Below are 19,560 nucleotides of genomic sequence, written 5' to 3' on the forward strand. Positions count from 1 at the left end.
TTTTCTCCTCATCTGGAGACAAGGTAAACTATACAATTATTATTTCGTTGTTAATAAGTAGTGATGATTACTCAAAGCCACCGTTACGATCCTTAATATCCACAACAATTACTAAACCTGAATGCACCAGCATCATCCCCTGTATATAATCTAACATTTCCTCAACCACATATCTCATCATATTACTCAAATCTCAAAACACGAACGCATAGTCTGCACGATGGGTAGTGAAACCAAGGAGGATGCCTCTGGCTCTAGCCGAAACACAGTGCATAAGGAGAAAAGAGCATATCTGTTTAGAGAATGGACACGGATCGATGTAATGAGGGCTTCGGCTGTTCTGATCGTGCATTTGTTATGTGCCTTGGCTCCTTTTAACTACAAATGGGAAGCTCTCCGGTTCGGTTTCACTCTCGCTTTGGTGACAGGCCTCAGCATTACGTTCTCGTACCATAGAAACTTGACTCACAAGAGCTTTAAGCTACCAAAATGGCTTGAATATCCATTCGCTTATTCTGCTCTTTTTGCGCTTCAGGTACATAACGTTTTAACCAAAATATAAAATCAAACAAAATATAGTTAGTATATGTATTTAAAGTGTAGGTGTTTCAAAAAAAAAAGTATTTAAAGTGTCGTTTTCGTTTTGGCAGGGTCATCCAATAGACTGGGTGAGCACACATAGATTCCATCACCAGTTCACAGATTCTGACCGTGACCCACATAGCCCTATAGAAGGATTCTGGTTCAGTCATGTCTTGTGGATATTCGACACCAATTATATCAGAGAAAAGGTAAAACGACGTTAAAACCGATTTTAATTTGTGATTTTACTAATGGTGAACTGCGTACGTACAAGTTGTAACCATGCAAAATATTGTAACAGTGTGGAGGACGTAACAACGTGATGGACTTGAAACTACAATGGTTCTATAGGTTTCTACAAAAAACAACTGGTTACCACATCATGGCGTTTTGGACCCTCGTTTATCTCTGGGGTGGTCTACCTTACCTAACTTGCGGCGTGGTAAGCAAAATCCTCTTGAATTTAATACTTTTACCATTTTTAATTCAGTTTTTTTTTTTTTTACTTTTTGAAATATGATTCCAGTATAATTTTTATCACTTATCTTAATTCTTCAAATTTTCATTTTATATAGATTTTTATTCAGATTTTCTACGTTTTGGACCCTCGTCATGTTTTAAATACTAATTTCGCTAAATAATGTTTGATTTATATTAAATATATCATTTTATATAGTAAAACTAATTTGCAACAGGGTGTGGGAGGAGCAATCGGTTACCACGGGACGTGGTTCGTAAACTCAGCATGCCATATATGCGGCTCGCGAGCGTGGAACACCAAAGACACCTCTCGTAACGTTTGGTATTTTTTTTTTACAAACTCTATTCTTTACAGACATGAGCACATCCTAGCAAACCAAACCTTAAAAAAGGATTAACTGATTACTATTCTGTTTCAGTTTGACTACTAAACCAAACCAATCCATAAAAAATCCGGTTTAAAATTTCGTTGACTAAACGCTGTAAACTGAAACCATAAGTGGTAACTGACTTTGAGTATTTTGTGGTGTAGGTGGCTAGCACCACTCACGATGGGAGAGAGTTGGCACAACAACCACCATGCCTTTGAGGCCTCAGCTAGGCACGGACTCGAATGGTATCAGCTAGACTTAACTTGGTACCTCGTTCTGTTCTTCCAGACTCTCGGTTTAGCCACCGATGTCAAACTGCCTTCAGAAGCTCAGAGACGCAAGTTGGCTTTCGCTCGTTAATCTCAGCTCTAGTTCCATCTTATGTACTCAACTTCAAACTTTATGGTTTTAAACTATATATACTTTGTATGTTCTTTTGTCTTTTTAATTTGAAAGGCCTTCTCAAAAAAAAAACTTCAACTGTTATTTATGGAATAATCTCTTGTCATGAACTTGTCTGTTCAAAACACAACTTTCAAGTACATTGCACACTGCATGAACAATAAAACCTGACATAACAACGCATTATCTTGAAACCGTAACAAGCCTTGAGGGAGGCAGATGAGTTTAGAAGATGTAGTCCGGTAACTTCAGAGGAAACTCTTCGACTTTGACTTCGAATTGACTCCCTTTTGGATCCTTCAAACTACATAATATGAAAGAACCAAAGGTCGCAAGGTCTAATCTTAACTACAATTAATTAAACAACATAAGTCCATGAAGCATACCTTCCAGGTATAAAGGTGAAAGATCCTTCAATGGATCCACTAGTTGTTGGAAAATTTGAACAACTCTCATACACAAACTCTTCTTCCTCGGCTTGTAAGAGAGGGTACTACATATTACAGACCAAACCGTATTAGAAAAAAGCTCAGATCCAACATGTATTAGCACGAGGGATCAACCTGATTCATTACCTTTCCTATCACAGCTTCTCCATTGACTTTATCTATCACCTCATCATCAGCTCGGATAATCCAATGCCTCCAATACAATTGACAAGAGCTATGATGTCTCCCGTTCAAGAAGCATCCTTCTGGGACGAGAGACATGCGGATGGAGTAAGCATACCAGTAAGCCGGTGGCTGAGCACGAAGATTAGATACTTCAGGGATAAACACAGACGAGGCACGCACCTGCGTAATCAACACACAAGGCTGTTTCAATCTACTGATTATTAGTAACTAAAAAGACTATTATTGTTTACCTGCACACCGTTCGTTACAGCGACAGAACACAAGGGAGGAACCTCCGGGAACAAACTGATACTCTTGATGTTATCCTCCTCACGGACTTTTATAACACCGCTCTGTAACCTCCTGCCATGTTCTTCCAACCAACGCAGCATACCATCCTGCTGCTGATCACCGTTGATCTCAGGCACACATGGAAGCATTTGGCGTGTACTTGTCCTAGTATAAAGCTGCCCGTCACTGCAGTCAAGGAAAAACATTTTCAAACTAGCCGTAGCGGATGCAGCCACAGCGATAAAGTTCGATCCGTTGGAGACACCGAGATCACTCATTGTCTCATTGGTCTCCCTTATAACTTCCTTGAGAGGTAGCAAGTAGACATTAACATCATGAGAGTACACAGAGTAACCACCAATAAGGCCTAGAGACCCATCAAGACCACTGGAGGGGGAGGAGGAAGGAGGCGGCGGCTCTTGGCCGTCGACGAAACGGTAGAGAAGCCTTGTGGGGAGAGGAAGTTTGACCTTGAGAGCAGACTCAAACTCTTCAAGATCCTCCTCTGTGGCTCCTTTTCTCAGTGTTGCCTCTGCTTCAGGGAAGTTTAGGCTCAACCATAGTTTGAGGTTGTCCCAACAATGGCTAACGCGTTTGACGAGGTGCCATGGATACATTATAAAGGACTCCCTCCATGACTGGTATGCCATCTGAAGGAAGAATAAAGACAGAGCCCTTTAATGAGCTAAACCACCACAAAGAAGGTAATCTCAGAGATTGTTAAACTTTATAATCTAATCTCTACTTAATACATTTACATAAGTTGTTATTACACAAAAAGTTTTAAGCTGTAACTCTTCGTGTTGTGTCTTTTAGTACGAAAAGTTGTCTCTTATACTAGTAATGATTCCATCTCTATATAAAGATCAATCATAAGTTGTAAACAAAATCTAAGAATCTCAATAATAACAAAATTATTTTCTGACAAGTTTAACGTCTATCTTATTATTTCTCTTAACTGTAACACAATCCGTTTAACAGAGATCATAACCTAAATTCCACAGTTTCAAACACTGAAACCCTAAGAATTGTCTGTGAAGAAGAAAAGATTGACCTTGAAGGAAGGAGAAGGGTCTCCATGGGGATCAAGAGGAGTAGAGATGTTGAGATCAAGGGAACAGAAGATTGACCAGAGGGAGTCCTCGGAGGCGGAGACCTTGAGGCGTTTGCTGACGCAAGCCACTCTCGCTGTGTTCTCAGGACCGATTTTGGACAGGATGATGTGGAGAACCAAATCTCCAGCTTCCTCTAGACCCATGGCTTTGGTCTCTCTCTCTCTCTCTGTTGCTTTTGTGTGTCGGCTCTTCGAATGTTTCCAATCAGATGAAACTAGAAAAGCCCCGTTTTGTGCCGACACATCATCCACTTTTAGATACGTTTCACATCTTTCTTGTAAGTTAATTACCAAAAGGTCCTGAATGTGTTCAAATATTATCATGGCCTCCTTCAAAGATAAAACTCTCGAGTAGCGGTAGACATTTTACCCGATATCTAGGTCTGGGCATTCGGGGTCCCAATCGGGTTTCGTTTTTGTCCAATTGGGTTTATAAAAATCAGCCTCATTCGGATTATATGAAAGTTCGGTTCGGGACCGGTTCGGATCGGGGTTAGTAAATCTTCAAAGAACCGATACAATCCGATATACTTTCGTGTTCGAGTCTCAATCGGTTCTTCGGTTTTAAGTACTTGTTTTATACCTATTTTATAACCAAAACATAAGTAAAATCGGTTCTTCGATTTTAAAGTACGTGATTTGTACCTATTTTGTAACCAAAACATAAGTAAAATCGATTCAAATATAAGAAAAAAACATCAAACGTGATCATTCAAAATCAAATGAAAGGTAAACATAGTTATTGATATAAATAAAACCAAATAAATGAAAGCATAAAACAAAAAACCAAGTTCTCATGAAATAAAAAATATTATTCAATGAAAACAAAACTAAAATCTAAAAATTTGAAGCCTCAGCTGCCACTTTCAACCATCAACGTTCATGTAATAGATAATTATTTTAGATGTTTAATAATATCTTAGTGCATTTTGGATACATATTAGAAATTGAGATCATATTTGATACAAGTTTTTTTGGGATTTTGAATGTTTCGGGTTTTATCGGATATCCATTTAAGTTCGGGTTCGGTTCAGATAATATCCATTACCCGAAATACCATAAAACAAGATCCATTCAGTATTTATGTCGGGTTCAGATCGGTTCAGATTCATTTTTACCGGATCGGATTCGGTTCGGATTTTCGGGTTCGGATTATTTGCCCAGCCCTACCGATACTCGAACGTATCCGAACCCGATCCAAAAAACCTGAACCGAAGTAACCTGAACGGTATTGAATTAGGAGAGATTGGATATCTGAACCCGAACATGTAATATCCGAACCCGAATGGATATCCGAAGATAACCGATACAAACCTTATATTTCTAGTTTATATCTCTCATTTTATTTAAAATATTTATATTGATACTACACATACTTTAAGTTCATATAATATACATATAATTACGGAGGAAATGATTTGCTTCCCACTTCAAATGCATGTCAAGTTTTTTGTTTCAATAATTAACAAAAGTTACATCCGAAATTTAAAAACAATAACCAAATTAGTGTCTTTCTAGTTTTAAAATGTTATGTCCAAATCTATAAATCATTCAATCTATTAAAAAATAAAAATCAGTTAAGTGAAAGTTATATTTTTAAATACAAGAAACTTCAAAAATGAAATTTTACTTTTTTTCTTTCAAAATCCAAATATCCGAACCCGATCCGAAATAACCGAATCCAAACTAAAAATACCTGAATCCGATCCGAAGTACAGAAATACCCGAACGGATTCTACACCTCTATACCGAAATACCCGAAAATTCGAAATACCCGATCCGAAACAACACATTATTGTCATTAACTAGATAGCAATGTTCATATTGTTGCTAGGGTCTCTCTCTTTTCACCGTTAAATCACTGTCCCCCTTGACTTTGCTATCCCCTTCCGTTCCATCAGCTTCAGTGTACTCAAGTCTTCTTCTTCCTCAGCTCCATCAACCTCTTCATCTAGAGACTCATCATCATCTAATAAAACATCTAACGTAACATCCTCCTCCTCCTCTTCGTATGAGTCTAGCTGCAGCTCTGACTCTGGTTCAAGAATAGCTGTCACATGGCCATGTTCTGAATCAAAGTCAGATTCATGTTCCTCGTACTTAGACACAATCTCAGGCTCAGCCTGAAGTTCGTCTTCAGGTTCATCATGTCTCTCTGCTGTATCCTTCTTAGAGGTCCATGTCACGCTGTAACTCGCGTCACAAACCGGCCTTTCGTCCCTATTAAACCTCAAGGAAGACGTGTTCAACCCAATAGAACATGCCTTAAACTCAGCATTAGTCATGTCCGCAAATCTGTCTGTTAACTTAAAGGGCAAGTGGAGGATGTCATCATTGATGTCTGAATGAAAGATGGAAAGAGAGACTTGATTTTGGGAGTGATCAAGTCGGACTTACACTATGGGCAAATGTAAGTTAGAAGTCTGATTGGGTAGGAACCAGAGCTGTGATCAAGTCGGAGTTAAGATCATTGTCGCTTAAGGCGTGCTGGAATAGTGCTGGAATAACCAAGAATGTTATTCAAATTTTTGGTTAAGTGATGGAGCAACCAAAAGTTTTATTTAAGTCAATGGATCCGGATTATGAAATGAAAAAACGGGAAGGATTCGCTAAAAGTTTACTAAAGCTTAAGGAAGATTAAGAAGGCTGGAGTTAAGATGAATCAAGTGGCTCGAGAAAGCCACTTGTGTTACATCAATATATGAAGAATATATGAGAACACGTGGCATGAGTTGCCCACCCCTTTCTACTGATGTGGTTCTCTAAGAAAGAGTCTATTGTACAGTTTGTTCTGTTTCAATTTAAAACCATGGTTTGGGTTCTGTAAAGAAATTGTTTGTTTATTTATAGAGGAAGCAGCTATAAGGTACCCTTTTCCTCAACATTTTGCCACAAACATATCGACTCCAGTGGCATCTAAATTTGGAGTTTAGAAGGGAAACAAAGGGACACAAAGAGTCTGGTGAAATGATTGCAACAAGGCTCTTTGTTTGTACTACTACGCCTTGTGGTCTTTAGCCAATTCATCCACGTCAAGTTCTACCGCCAGGATTGGAGAATCCTTTTGCATGGAAAATTCACTGATACAGAGATAATAGTACTTAGTAAGAGAAAAATGACAGAAAGATCTACTAAGAAGAGGAGAGGGTAGCTTCTTCTCGGTACCTGTTACTTACTGGACCATGATCCACGGCTGTCCTCATACAATATATAGCTCTTCCTACTATGTCCGCCAGTGAAACCGGACCAAATGATCTACTATCGTATGCTTCCTATTAAAACCCCATTAGGCATTAGCCGACAGATTCAACACCAAATTATACAGAGTGTAATACAGAACTGCAAGGATAAGCAACAACAAGGTAGTGTGTGGAGTTGTACCTTAGATTTCATCTCTTTGTTCTCAGCAACGACCCAGCACTGATCCTTTTTGAGAACAAAAGGCTTGTCCTTCTCATCACTTGAGACCATTTCGGATCCTTGTAAAGCTGCTAGTCTTCTGACTAGATACTTATGTGTCTCATTCGGGTCCTTCAAGACAACAGCATCTCCAACGGAAACGTACCCAGACAAACAAAAAACAAGACATCTAGATGGGCGTAAAAATCTAACTCTGTCAAAGTAAGTAGAAATACACATTTTACAGGAAGTAAAAATCTAAACTTTTGGGCAGTGGCTATAAATGTTAAGTTCAGCACAGTAGGCCGATAGAATATCGAAGCTAAAGTCAGTGAAAATGAGACTTAGCTCTCCTGACAAAGATGATAACACTTGTCTAATGGTTCTGTCATCCACTACAAAATCTCCAATTCTGAATGCTTGATTCCCCTCTCTTTCTCCTACAACTACTTGCAAAGTAAAATTAAATAAAAAAAAAATTAATCCAAAGCCTGTGACTTTAGCTCATGGAAACTAAGTATACAAACTCCTAAGCAAAGAAAAGAAACATAAACAATCCAAGGTATATGTCTCAAGAAACAACAAGTGTTCAAGTAGTATTCTTACAAGGACTAACCCCCTGGACTACATGAAACACCCAATTGGTAAGAGTGGAACTAAAAGGACTTAAACATACCTTGTATCAACATCAGGTAGCTTACGGACAAGGAGTGTGTTATCATGTGATCCCATGGTTGGGGCCATCCCTTCTCCTTTAACTGAGTTTAAGTAGGTGATTCTTCCATAGAGTAGATTCTTCATGACTACACTAATGAATTCCCGGTCAATGACCCTCCCTTGAGTATGATTCTGTCACATTAAATAACTCAAAGATGGTAAATTCAAAATTGGATCAAATCTTAAAACCAAATTCATATATTGCAAAGAGAGAAAGAGAGAGTACTCCAGCTTGAAGCCAAAGCCAAGACAGACAGAGAGCAAGTGAGAGAGAGAGAAACCTTGAGGCCGAGAGTGAGAGAGTACTCCAGCTTGTGAGCCATGTATCTGACCCAATTCGAGATGTACGCCATCCTTCCAAACCCTTTAAAAGATAAAGAGAGAGCTACTGGTGATCGGAAATGACCCCCTTTGCCGCGTCGGTTTTGTCATTTCGTCGTCGCCGATAGTCTTTATGAAGAAAAATATTTTATCAAATCAACCCCGGAACTATTGTCTAGTTTCGATAACTACCATGTATTAATACATTTGTCACGAAACGAAAGGATCTGAAACTAAAACCGTATGGACTTTCTCCACCTGCCACGTGTTCACAATCTTTCTCCTCCTCCCTCTTTGCTACTTTCTCTATCCGACAGATTCAACCTTACAGAACCAAAGACAAAAAGACAAGATTTTTCGACAAGATATTTTGATCGTCCGAAAGGAACTTACATCTCAGGTTCTCTCCTCTTCTTTCAGTCTCTCATCTATGTTCAAGGATCAGCAAATCTGATTGATTAGAATTTGAAAATTTTGGTTGATTGATCTCTATTCGAATCTTACAAAATGAATGGGAATCGATAAATTTAGACAAAGTTTGTATTTTTCTACGTGAAGGTGAAATCACAAGAACGATGGACAAATTGAAGATAGCTGAATGGGGAGAGAAGCTGAAGACAGGAGGAGCTCAGATGAGCAGAATGGTGAGCGAGAAAGTCAAAGACATCCTCCAAGCTCCCACCTTGGAATCCAAAATGGTTGATGAAGCCACTCTGGAGACTCTCGAGGAGCCTAATTGGGGAATGAACATGAGGATATGCGCTCAGATCAACAACCAGGAGTTCAACGCCACCGAGATCGTCAGGGCCATCAAGAGGAAGATCTCTGGTAAAAGCCCTGTGAGCCAAAGGCTGAGCCTTGAGCTTCTCGAGGCTTGTGCTATGAACTGTGACAAGATCTTCTCTGAAGTTGCTTCTGAGGGAGTTCTTGATGAGATGGTTTGGTTGGTTAAGAACGGAGAGGGTGATTCTGAGAATAGAAGCAGGGCTTTTCAGCTTATTAGAGCTTGGGGACGGTCTAAAGATCTTGCTTACCTTCCTGTCTTCAAGCAGACTTATATGGTAATAGAATCTGATTTTGTGACGGTTTTTTGTTAATGTGCTTATGATCACGGTTTGTTTGTTTAGAGCTTGGAGGGAGAGAATGGTTTAAACGCTCGTAGCGAGGAGAATCCAATGGCAGGAGCAGGACAAAGTTCTCTGGAGTCTCTTATGCAACGGCCTGTTCCAGTTCCTCCACCTGGTAGCTATCCGGTTCCTAATCAAGAACAGGCTCGTGGAGACGATGGTGGTGGTTTTGACTATAGCTTTGGAAACTTGTCGATCAAGGATAAGAAAGAACAGATTGAGATTACAAGGAACAGCCTCGAGTTGCTCTCTAGCATGTTGAACACTGATGGGAAGCCGAATCACACAGAGGTAATAATCTCACTCATGCAAACATATTCTATGTGTAATATATTGTTATTGTATAATGGGGTTTATAATATATGTTATGGTTACAGGACGAGCTAACGGTAAGCCTTATGGAGAAATGCAAGCAGTCACAGCCGTTGATTCAAATGATCATAGAGAGCACAACGGACGACGAGAGTGTCCTTTTTGAGGCTCTGCATCTGAACGATGAGCTCCAACGCGTTCTGTCTATTTACGAGAAGACTGATGAAACTGAGAAGAAGGCGTCCATGGTGGAACAAGAATCATCAGGAAGCAAAGATGCTGGTGGTCCGAAACCAGCAGAAGAACATCTTGTGAAACAAAAGGATGAACATCAAGAATCACCAGGATCCTCCAACAAGACTGGTAAAGAAGATAAGCAGCAGGTGAAAATAGAACTCGGGTTATCGAGTGATGAAGATGAGAAATGAGCAAGTCTAATGTTTGTCCTCTTACGAGATGGTTATTATCAGAACGTTGGGGGGAAGGTTTCTTGTTCTTTTGATGGTTTCTTCTGGAATGTACTTTCGACCATACATTTGTGGAACCTTTGTTAGCATCATTTTCTTTTTATTGACATCAACACCGTAGGTGAATCTTCACCCCACACCCTATGTATTACTATACGTTTGGTGTATTTATACGAGGTGTTTTGGTTAGATACCGTATGTATATTTATATACGTGGTGTATTTTCTAGGCTTTTGAAGAGGGAAAAAAAACTTTAGACCTCGGCTAAAACTCTATCTCGGCTAGAGGTTTTCATTTTAAAAACTCTCTGAAAACCTCTTTCTTAGCTAGAGGCTTCTATTAAAAACCTAATAAAATCTCTCCCCCTTTCTTCGACGGCTCCGTTCAACCTCAGTCTCTCAGACGAACACAATCGCCGAGCAATCTTCTTCCACCTCTCACTCCCTGCGCTCGTTTCGCACCTCGCTCTATTCCCAACTGGTTCGTTCGTTCGCTCACTCCTTAATTTTGTTTTGCGCTATCTTCTCGAGAAATTTCTGGTTGATTCTAGCTCTAATCCAAGTTAAGCTCAAGTTTATAGTTGATTCTAGCTTAGGTTTTTGCTCTAGTCTAAGTTAGCTCAAGTTTCTAGTGGATTCGAGCCTAGGTTTTCGCCTGGTAAACTACGCGAGGATCCTTTGTGCTAACCGTTTTTGATAATTGGATCTTCTTTACTCCTTCGCATTTTCTCCAGATCCGAGAATGCTATTTTGTTTATTTCAAGTGTTTGTTTATTTTTCATCTTCACTAGAGAATTCGCATTTCGTATGAGACTCTTTTGTTGACAGGTTTACATTAAAAGATGGATGATAGCTTGTATGATGAGTTCGGCAACTACATTGGACCTGAGATCGAGTCTGACAGAGAGAGTGATGACGAAATAGAAGACGAGGAGTTTCAAGATAAGCACCCCGAAGAGGATGTATCAGATGGAGAACATCCCCCTGGGGGTTCTAACGGCTGGATCACCACGATCAACGACGTGGAGATGGACAACCAGATTGTTCTCCCCGAGGATAAAAAGTACTATCCCACCGCGGAGGAAGTTTACGGGGAGGACGTTGAGACGTTAGTCATGGACGAGGACGAGCAGCCTCTCGAGATGCCGATTATCAAACCTGTCAGAGACGTCAGATTCGAGGTGGGCGTGAAGGATTCTACTACCTACGTGTCGACGCAGTTTCTCGTCGGCCTCATGTCTAATCCGGCGCTTGTGAGGAATGTTGCTCTCGTGGGGCATCTGCAGCATGGGAAGACTGTGTTCATGGATATGTTGGTTGAGCAGACGCACCATATGTCTACTTTTAATGCTAAAAACGAGAAGCACATGAAGTATACAGACACGAGAGTTGATGAGCAGGAGAGGAACATTTCGATCAAGGCGGTTCCGATGTCGCTTGTCCTTGAGGATAGCAGGTCTAAATCGTATCTGTGCAATGTTATAGATACCCCGGGTCATGTGAATTTCTCTGATGAGATGACTGCTTCTCTAAGACTCTCTGATGGTGCTGTTCTAATTGTTGACGCTGCTGAAGGAGTGATGGTAAGTGTTTGCTTCCTTTTTAAATTTATTTTTATTTGAAATTTGTTACTTGCATTAACGATATGTCGTTCTTTAGGTGAACACTGAGAGGGCTATAAGACATGCAATCCAAGATCATCTTCCTATTGTCGTTGTGATCAACAAGGTACATTTCCATGATATCTTCAATCTGTAAATTTGAGATACATTGTGAGATTTATATTTCTATACATTCTACTGGACCTTTGTTATATGTCAATTTTGTTCTCCAACAGGTTGACAGGCTCATAACCGAGCTCAAACTGCCTCCAAGGGATGCTTATTACAAGCTGAGGCATACAATTGAAGTCATTAATAACCACATATCTGCTGCTTCGACGACTGCTGGGAACTTACCCCTCATAGACCCTGCAGCTGGGAATGTTTGCTTTGCCAGTGGTACTGCCGGATGGTCCTTCACGCTGCAGTCTTTTGCTAAACTGTATTCGAAGCTTCATGGGGTGGACATGGACGTGGATAAGTTTGCATCTAAGCTTTGGGGAGATGTGTATTATCACCCTGATACTAGGGCGTTCAAGAGAAATCCTCCAGTAGGTGGTGGAGAAAGAGCATTTGTTCAGTTTATTCTGGAGCCTCTTTACAAGATATACAGCCAAGTGATAGGTGAACACAAGAAGAGTGTAGAGACCACCCTTGCAGAACTAGGAGTGACCCTGAGTAATAGTGCATATAAGCTGAACGTCAGACCTCTGCTTAGGTTAGCCTGTAGCTCAGTCTTTGGTTCGTCATCAGGCTTCACTGATATGTTGGTAAAGCAAATTCCTTCTCCCAAAGAGGCTGCAGCTAGAAAAGTGGACCACGCCTACACTGGACCCAAAGATTCTGCCATTTATGAAGCAATGGTAGAATGTGATCCGTCTGGACCTCTCATGGTTAATGTGACAAAGCTGTACCCCAAATCAGATACGAGCGTGTTTGATGTATTTGGAAGAGTTTACAGCGGTACGCTTCGGACAGGGCAAAGCGTACGTGTACTAGGAGAAGGGTATTCACCTGAAGATGAAGAGGACATGACTGTAAAAGAAGTGACCAAGCTGTGGATATATCAAGCTAGGTACAGAATACCTGTAAGCAGCGCCCCTCCCGGTTCGTGGGTTCTTATTGAAGGCGTTGATGCGTCCATCATGAAGACTGCAACCCTCTGCAATGAGAACTACGACGAAGATGTCTTCATATTCCGGGCTCTCCAATTTAATACCCTTCCGGTTGTCAAGACTGCTACTGAGCCTTTGAATCCTAGTGAGCTGCCTAAAATGGTGGAAGGGCTTAGGAAGATTAGCAAAAGCTATCCCCTTGCTATTACCAAAGTTGAGGAGTCTGGTGAACATACTATTCTAGGCACAGGGGAGTTGTACTTGGATTCTATCATGAAGGATCTCAGGGAGCTCTATTCAGAGGTCGAAGTAAAGGTATGTAATTGTTTCTAATTTTGATCTTTGACTGTGCTTTGTTTGTTTGGATCTTTAAATTCATTTCACTTTCTTAAATTTGTAGGTCGCAGATCCGGTTGTCTCCTTCTGTGAGACAGTGGTTGAATCTTCGTCGATGAAGTGTTTTGCTGAGACACCGAACAAAAAGAACAAAATAACTATGGTAAGAGAGTCTTCCCTTTTCTCTTTTACTCATTATGTATAGGACTGAGATGTTTGGTATAGTGCTCAAGTACAGTTACTTCTGTGACTAATTTAATATCTGCTTCGTGCCAAAGATCGCAGAGCCATTGGATAGAGGACTCGCAGAGGACATTGAGAATGGTGTCGTAAGCATTGACTGGAACAGGAAACAACTTGGGGACTTCTTCAAGACGAAATATGACTGGGATCTACTTGCAGCGCGTTCCATTTGGGCGTTTGGCCCTGACAAACAGGTGACGATGCATTGTTTGTTTTCTTAAAATCCCGAAAATTTTGAGCGCTCTCTTTATCTTTATGGTTGCTTTGTGATATGGCTCTAGCAAGCATAACGTGTTTTGGCTAATTCATATCTTGACTGTTGATTTCTTACTGATCAGGGTCCAAATATTTTGCTGGATGACACACTCCCAACTGAGGTTGACAAGAACTTGATGATGGCAGTGAAAGACTCCATTGTTCAAGGGTAATCGTCTTTCTTCTGCCACACTTCACTTTGGCTCCATTTTGTTGGCTGCGGTTGAATTACTTCGTTTAAATGTTTTTACAGGTTCCAGTGGGGGGCGCGAGAAGGACCACTGTGTGATGAGCCCATCAGGAATGTCAAGTTCAAGATTGTAGATGCCTGGATAGCACCAGAGCCGTTGCACCGAGGATCTGGTCAGATGATTCCAACAGCACGTCGTGTTGCTTACTCCTCCTTCCTCATGGCGACTCCGAGGCTAATGGAACCTGTTTACTATGTGGAGGTATGATAATCCCTTTATAGACGCTTTGCATTACCTTTTGCTCTTTTACATTCTTCCTTTTGTAACAATTGACTTGTGTTTATATCAGATACAAACACCAATAGACTGTGTAACTGCCATCTACACGGTTCTGTCACGAAGACGAGGTCATGTGACATCGGATGTTCCTCAGCCCGGTACTCCGGCGTATATCGTGAAGGTTGGTTTGCTTTTAATATGTTTTAACAAGTGTTCAATCATCTAACAGAGTGATTAATTGATCGATTGTCTTGTTGTCGTGGTGATTCAGGCTTTCTTGCCAGTGATAGAGTCATTCGGGTTTGAGACGGATCTCAGATACCACACACAGGGACAAGCCTTCTGCGTATCAGTCTTTGACCACTGGGCCATAGTTCCAGGAGATCCTCTCGACAAATCCATCCTATTGCGCCCACTTGAGCCAGCCCCCATCCAGCACCTAGCTCGCGAGTTCATGGTTAAGACCCGCCGTAGAAAGGTATTTGCTCCAGATCATTCAAAGTAATAATATGCTTCATCAGTTTTAAATCTCTAACGATCATCTATATGGTGTTTGGTTTTGTAGGGAATGAGCGAGGACGTGAGCGGGAACAAGTTCTTCGACGAGGCAATGATGGTGGAGCTAGCGCAGCAGACGGGTGATCTGCATCTGCAGATGATGTGAGATCGTCTCTTGTTATCTAAAATCGTTGGCTTATATGAAGGACTAGTAGTATCTTCGACTCTCTCTTTTATGTGTGTGAAAGGAGAACACAAGAAATAACCAAATCCAAATTCGTCTAGTACTTGTTTTACCTGCTACATAGGAGTTTCTCTTGTAATGTCGTTTATCAGTTAACTTTGTCAATGGACATGTTATTCGTGCGTAGAAGTTTCACGTGAGTAGCTAATTTTCCATCGTACTGGTGACGCAATATTTGAAAGCAAGTTAATATCATGAGTCATGACACTACAGGTGGCACATTACTAATGTCACATTAGTACTAATGTCACATTAGTATGTGCACGTGATCCGCAGGATCTTTTTTGAGAAAATATAAATAATGTTTTTTTCTTGCTAATAAAAAAATTGTTACAAATACACTTTTAAAGTTTGATTAAAAGGTGCTAATATTAAAAAATTAAGATGTGTGTTAATATTTAACAATGACAATTACATAAAAGTTGAATTTAAACCTTAACTATAATTTTTTCTTCTTCTTTTTTACACTGGATAACACATTACCTTAACTATAAATTAGAAAATCGAATATAATTGAACCCCAAAAAGAGTGCTCATTTTCTTTTTTACGTACACTATATTTAATGATTTCATAAATATTTAACGTTAATTGACATATCAAAAATTTGATATATAATTTAGCTAAAGCTTACTTTCAAAAAATATATAGGAAAAAAGATGATTTGTTTTCGGACCAAACCTAAAAAGCTCCGGGTCGGGTAAGAAAAAGCAAACTCAAACGCGGGTTGTTGTTCTTCCTCTCTCTCCCTCTCTCTCTCTCTCGGCGGCGCCTTCTCTCTCCCAAACTCGCAGGTAAAGCTTCCTCCGATTTCAATATTCCTCTTGCATACCTTCCCCTCTGCTTTCGTTTCTCACCTCAGCCCTTCTCCTTCTCCTCAAGGTTTGTGTCGATCTCGAAGCTCAGAGAGATTCCAATGACCTAATTGACTCAGTTCTCGTAAAAAAAAAACCTCCAAATTTCTCAGAGATTCTATCCACTCGTTGCGTCAGATTCTCCTCTCTGACGCAAAAACCCCTAATTTCGTGGGGCCTTTTGCTTTGCTCACTCTCCGAATCGAACGAAGCTGTCTTCTGAAAATTAGGGTTTCTAATTTGAGCTGTATCTGTCAGAATAAAACCAGGGAAGTGAGGGAAGGAGGATTCAATCGAGGACAATCAAGGCGTGAAATTAGGGTTTTTGAAAGCATATGTATGGCTTCAGAGCCTGTTAACGGAGAAGGAACCGATGGGGCGAGAGAGAAGCAAAAGATTAAAGTTTATACGAGAAAAGGTAAAGGTCAGAGGAAACTGTCTCCGTTCTTCGCCTTTGACGGTGATAGCCGCGAGAAACCAGAGGGGGATTCAGAAAACAATCGTCAGAGTCCTCCTCAAACTCTAGCTCAAGAGTCTCAGAAGAGTCCTGTGTCCAGTGTAGCTACTGAAGCACCTTCTGAGAAGGTGATTGACAAGCCTCTTGTGGAAGCATTGACTCAAGCAGAACCTCAGGATGATGCTAGTTTGGCCCCTACTGATAAGAACGTTATTCAACCTGTCTCTGATCCTTTGGGTCAAGAAGATGTGAACACTGTTACAGGAGACAAGTCTGTGGAAGTACCTTCTCAAAGCAATACAGGTCAAGATGATGTCAATACAGTGGTTGTTTATGAGAACTCTATCAAGGAAAGCCTTGCTCAAGAAGATGTTACTGCCATGATTGTTGACAAGAAGGCTATTGAAGCACCTTCTCAGACCATATCCGCGGGAGATGCCAATACTGTTGTTGTTGACAAGAATCCCATTGAAGTGTCTTCTGATGAAGATGTCCACGTGGTAGATGCAGATAACCTAATAAAAGAATCTCAAAGAGATGCCCCTGATGCCCAGCAGCCAGCAGGGGTTACATCTGATTCTGCTCAGAGCATCCACGCTACTGCTACCGAAAGCATGCCAATGGAGAAGGACGTAGATGGACGCATAAAGATGCATGTACCCTCCAAGTCAAAGCAAGAGAAAGAGGAGATCAGGAAAAAGCTTGAAGACCAGCTTAACGTGGTCAGAGATCTGGTAAAGAAGATAGAGGACAAAGAGGGGGAGATTGGTGCGTATAACGACTCTCGCCTTTTGGCTAGCACTGATATTAATAACGGAGGAGGAAGGATCCTTCCAGGGTTGGCATCTGGTGGACTTCCGCGTGAGGTCATTAGAACACCAAGGCATTTAAATCAACTAAGTATATCAGTGTTGGAGAATACTCAAGGAGTCAATGAGCATGTGGAGAAAGAGAAGAGAACACCCAAGGCAAATCAGTTTTATAGAACTTCGGAGTTTTTACTTGGTGACAAGCTGCCACCCGCAGAGAGTAACAAGAAATCAAAATCAAGCGCAAAGAAGCACGGAGGGGAGGCTGGGCATGGTTTTAGTGCAGGCTCTAAAGTTTTCAAGAATTGCAGTGCTCTACTAGAGAGGCTGATGAAGCATAAACATGGTTGGGTGTTCAATGCTCCTGTAGATGTGAAGGGTCTTGGTTTGCATGATTACTTCGCCATTATCGAACACCCTATGGATTTGGGAACGGTCAAGTCTGCGTTGGCAAATAATCTGTACAAGTCGCCAAGAGAGTTTGCAGAGGATGTTAGGCTTACTTTCCACAATGCCATGACATACAACCCACCAGGACAAGATGTCCATATAATGGCGGAAGTGCTGTTACAGATGTTTGAGGAGAGGTGGGCTGTGATAGAGGCAGATTATAATCGTCAGCTGAGATTTGCCGCTGGTTATGAGATGAATCTTCCAGCTTCTACAATGAGGTCTAGATTGGGTCCTACAATGCCGCCGCCGCCCATCAGTGTGAGTAATACAATGGACTGGAGTGGTCTCCCTTCTGACTTGCAGCACCCAAAACCAACAACAACGCCTGGCAGAACACCGACCAGTGCAAGGACCCCTGCTCTGAAGAAGCCAAAGGCGAACGAACCGAATAAAAGAGATATGACGTATGAAGAGAAGCAGAAGCTTAGTGGCCAGTTGCAGAATCTGCCTCCAGAGAAACTAGATGCGATTGTGCAGATTGTTAACAAAAGGAACACTGCTGTGAAGCTACGGGATGAAGAGATTGAAGTCGATATTGATAGTGTTGATCCGGAGACCCTGTGGGAGCTGGACAGATTTGTAACCAACTACAAAAAGGGATTGAGCAAGAAGAAGAGAAGAGCTGAGCTAGCCATTCAAGCTAAAGCAGAAGCTGAGAGAAATAGCCAGAAACAGATGGTACTTGTATTCTTTTTTGTACTTTAATTAATTTGTATGTTCAGCTTCATATATATTTTCCTTTATTACAGGCTCCTGCACCGGTGGCACATGAGTTTTCTAGGGAGGGTGGCAACACAGGTAATTTTGTTAGTTCCACTTCCCTCTGTATGGTGTGAACTACTTTGGGATTATAATTGCTTCTGTTTTTTCATCAGCTAAAAAGACGCTCCCTACACAAGTACCTTCTCAAGTGGACAAACAAAACAATGAGACGAGCAGATCAAGTAGTTCAAGCAGCTCTTCCAGTAGTTCCAGCTCTTCTAGTGGTACAAACTTTTCTTTTAGTTACCCAACTAATGAATTGCCTTGGTGCTGTTCTGATTTTTTTGTTACTAAACGGCCTCTGTGGTTGGTTTGCAGATTCGGACAGCGATAGCTCTTCGTCATCTGGATCATGATCAGACCTAGAGATTACTATACAAGAGGGCTTGGTGGTGAAAAATATGTAAGGTCATTCAAAGATCTATCTCTATCATCCATTGTTAATCTGTTAATAAGAAGCTTTTGTTGACTGTTTACTAAATAGCACGTGTGTTAATGCAATCCTTTTAAACGGGCATCTTACATGTCTCTGTTTTGGCATGGTTGTAATATTTTTATGTGATTGGTCTTGTTCACATCTGGTACATATTCCGGGTAGTTAGTGGGTTTTTGGATTTATTGTGCCTGATTATAACAAGAGCCTTGATGCTGTGTGGTGAAACAGGGAGTTTAAAAAGATGGAAGGTAGAGCTAGAAGAGCATTAGGGAGGTTAAGGATGATGTGACGTACTGGCTTGAGGCGGTAATATTGGAGTGGTTTGGGGTGATGGAAGGAAAGACTGTATTATATACATATGACTGTTAGTAAAAAGAAAAATCTATTCTTAATTTATTTATTTCGCTTTTAGAATGGGTAGGATTCTGTAGCGGTGGCTATCTACGTTTTAGATGTAACGGTAGGGTTGGTTTGGTTTGTCTCCGCACTTTTGTATATCTCTCTGCCTCTGGTCTTTGGCGGCTTTAGTTGGTTGACTGTTTCATGCTTTTTAGTTTAGGGCTTTTGAATCAGCAAAAAAAAGCATCACAACAGATTATGGATTCTTGATGACTTGTGTGTATTGTAAGGTTTTTGAATTTTGTGACCACTTTGTAGCTTTGTTTTCTGCTTTGCTTCCACTAAAAGCACATTCCCTCATTCTTCTATCTTTCTGATTCGATCTAACACATCTACAGCATCATTTGTGTTGGGCTTTTGAGAGTTTTATCTACGATTCTTTAATCATCAAATACATGAACTGTTAGGGTTCTTTTTGTAAAAAAGTAATAGTT

General features: G+C 40.8%; 6 protein-coding genes across 9 annotated transcripts; 4 read left to right on the forward strand and 2 right to left on the reverse strand.

The window, feature by feature from the left end:
• The first annotated feature begins 163 nt into the window (after positions 1–163).
• Positions 164–1,945, forward strand: LOC106365702 (delta-9 desaturase-like 1 protein). The gene is made up of 5 exons (XM_013805177.3): positions 164–535; positions 651–791; positions 884–1,024; positions 1,278–1,384; positions 1,595–1,945. The coding sequence occupies exons 1-5, from the start codon at positions 221–223 to the stop codon at positions 1,791–1,793; spliced, it is 903 nt and encodes a 300-aa protein (XP_013660631.1). The 5' UTR covers positions 164–220; the 3' UTR covers positions 1,794–1,945.
• Positions 1,899–4,099, reverse strand: LOC106365701 (F-box protein SKIP16). Its single transcript, XM_048765610.1, has 5 exons — positions 3,795–4,099; positions 2,701–3,390; positions 2,411–2,629; positions 2,222–2,328; positions 1,899–2,139 (listed from the first exon to the last, which is right to left on the reverse strand). Exons 1-5 carry the CDS (start codon positions 3,996–3,998, stop codon positions 2,061–2,063), a joined length of 1,299 nt encoding a protein of 432 aa, XP_048621567.1. The 5' UTR covers positions 3,999–4,099; the 3' UTR covers positions 1,899–2,060.
• Positions 4,100–6,667: 2,568 nt separating this feature from the next.
• BNAC08G01690D lies at positions 6,668–8,491 on the reverse strand. Of its 2 annotated transcripts, none has more exons than XM_013805179.3 (5): positions 8,252–8,491; positions 7,930–8,102; positions 7,236–7,443; positions 7,020–7,126; positions 6,668–6,934 (listed from the first exon to the last, which is right to left on the reverse strand). In XM_013805179.3, exons 1-5 carry the CDS (start codon positions 8,321–8,323, stop codon positions 6,853–6,855), a joined length of 642 nt encoding a protein of 213 aa, XP_013660633.1. In that variant the 5' UTR covers positions 8,324–8,491; the 3' UTR covers positions 6,668–6,852. The 2 variants fall into 2 exon arrangements, with proteins under 2 accessions (XP_013660633.1, XP_048621569.1); XM_048765612.1 differs by having other exon boundaries at positions 8,197–8,435.
• Positions 8,492–8,511: 20 nt separating this feature from the next.
• On the forward strand, positions 8,512–10,386 carry LOC106365703 (TOM1-like protein 2). Its single transcript, XM_013805178.3, has 4 exons — positions 8,512–8,691; positions 8,850–9,352; positions 9,419–9,709; positions 9,796–10,386. Exons 1-4 carry the CDS (start codon positions 8,535–8,537, stop codon positions 10,156–10,158), a joined length of 1,314 nt encoding a protein of 437 aa, XP_013660632.1. The 5' UTR covers positions 8,512–8,534; the 3' UTR covers positions 10,159–10,386.
• A 135-nt stretch (positions 10,387–10,521) lies between these two features.
• LOC106365705 (110 kDa U5 small nuclear ribonucleoprotein component CLO-like) lies at positions 10,522–15,106 on the forward strand. The gene is made up of 11 exons (XM_048765611.1): positions 10,522–10,677; positions 11,025–11,779; positions 11,856–11,924; positions 12,034–13,227; positions 13,313–13,411; positions 13,527–13,685; positions 13,830–13,915; positions 14,000–14,198; positions 14,287–14,397; positions 14,488–14,694; positions 14,782–15,106. The coding sequence occupies exons 2-11, from the start codon at positions 11,039–11,041 to the stop codon at positions 14,878–14,880; spliced, it is 2,964 nt and encodes a 987-aa protein (XP_048621568.1). The 5' UTR covers positions 10,522–10,677; positions 11,025–11,038; the 3' UTR covers positions 14,881–15,106.
• Positions 15,107–15,600: 494 nt separating this feature from the next.
• LOC111197762 (transcription factor GTE4) lies at positions 15,601–19,376 on the forward strand. Of its 3 annotated transcripts, none has more exons than XR_007327405.1 (6): positions 15,601–15,750; positions 15,839–18,207; positions 18,279–18,327; positions 18,405–18,515; positions 18,610–18,699; positions 18,956–19,376. XR_007327405.1 is itself a non-coding variant. In XM_022707494.2 (6 exons), exons 2-5 carry the CDS (start codon positions 16,150–16,152, stop codon positions 18,645–18,647), a joined length of 2,256 nt encoding a protein of 751 aa, XP_022563215.2. In that variant the 5' UTR covers positions 15,605–15,750; positions 16,069–16,149; the 3' UTR covers positions 18,648–18,694; positions 18,956–19,376. The 3 variants fall into 3 exon arrangements, 1 of the variants encoding a protein (XP_022563215.2); XM_022707494.2 differs by having other exon boundaries at positions 15,605–15,750; positions 16,069–18,207; positions 18,610–18,694; XR_002660371.2 differs by having other exon boundaries at positions 15,657–18,207.
• Positions 19,377–19,560: the final 184 nt, after the last annotated feature.

Source organism: Brassica napus, chromosome C8 (assembly GCF_020379485.1).
Source record: "Brassica napus cultivar Da-Ae chromosome C8, Da-Ae, whole genome shotgun sequence".
NCBI lineage: Eukaryota > Viridiplantae > Streptophyta > Magnoliopsida > Brassicales > Brassicaceae > Brassica > Brassica napus.

Coding starts and splice junctions, on each gene's coding strand:
- LOC106365705 (XM_048765611.1), top strand. CDS start 11,039: ATGGATGATAGCTTGTATGATGAGTTCGGCAACTACATTGGACCTGAG. Junction 11,925..12,033: donor TTGTCGTTGTGATCAACAAG/GTACATTTCCAT, acceptor GTTCTCCAACAG/GTTGACAGGCTCATAACCGA. Junction 13,228..13,312: donor ATTCAGAGGTCGAAGTAAAG/GTATGTAATTGT, acceptor TTAAATTTGTAG/GTCGCAGATCCGGTTGTCTC.
- BNAC08G01690D (XM_013805179.3), bottom strand. CDS start 8,323: ATGGCGTACATCTCGAATTGGGTCAGATACATGGCTCACAAGCTGGAG. Junction 7,444..7,929: donor CTACCTGATGTTGATACAAG/GTATGTTTAAGT, acceptor ACGCCCATCTAG/ATGTCTTGTTTTTTGTTTGT. Junction 6,935..7,019: donor CATGGTCCAGTAAGTAACAG/GTACCGAGAAGA, acceptor TCTCTGTATCAG/TGAATTTTCCATGCAAAAGG.
- LOC111197762 (XM_022707494.2), top strand. CDS start 16,150: ATGGCTTCAGAGCCTGTTAACGGAGAAGGAACCGATGGGGCGAGAGAG. Junction 18,208..18,278: donor GAAATAGCCAGAAACAGATG/GTACTTGTATTC, acceptor CCTTTATTACAG/GCTCCTGCACCGGTGGCACA. Junction 18,328..18,404: donor TAGGGAGGGTGGCAACACAG/GTAATTTTGTTA, acceptor TTTTTTCATCAG/CTAAAAAGACGCTCCCTACA.
- LOC106365701 (XM_048765610.1), bottom strand. CDS start 3,998: ATGGGTCTAGAGGAAGCTGGAGATTTGGTTCTCCACATCATCCTGTCC. Junction 2,630..2,700: donor CTGTAACGAACGGTGTGCAG/GTAAACAATAAT, acceptor TTGATTACGCAG/GTGCGTGCCTCGTCTGTGTT. Junction 2,329..2,410: donor GAGAAGCTGTGATAGGAAAG/GTAATGAATCAG, acceptor TGTAATATGTAG/TACCCTCTCTTACAAGCCGA.
- LOC106365702 (XM_013805177.3), top strand. CDS start 221: ATGGGTAGTGAAACCAAGGAGGATGCCTCTGGCTCTAGCCGAAACACA. Junction 536..650: donor CTGCTCTTTTTGCGCTTCAG/GTACATAACGTT, acceptor TCGTTTTGGCAG/GGTCATCCAATAGACTGGGT. Junction 1,385..1,594: donor GACACCTCTCGTAACGTTTG/GTATTTTTTTTT, acceptor TTTGTGGTGTAG/GTGGCTAGCACCACTCACGA.
- LOC106365703 (XM_013805178.3), top strand. CDS start 8,535: ATGGACTTTCTCCACCTGCCACGTGTTCACAATCTTTCTCCTCCTCCC. Junction 9,353..9,418: donor TCTTCAAGCAGACTTATATG/GTAATAGAATCT, acceptor TTGTTTGTTTAG/AGCTTGGAGGGAGAGAATGG. Junction 9,710..9,795: donor GGAAGCCGAATCACACAGAG/GTAATAATCTCA, acceptor TTATGGTTACAG/GACGAGCTAACGGTAAGCCT.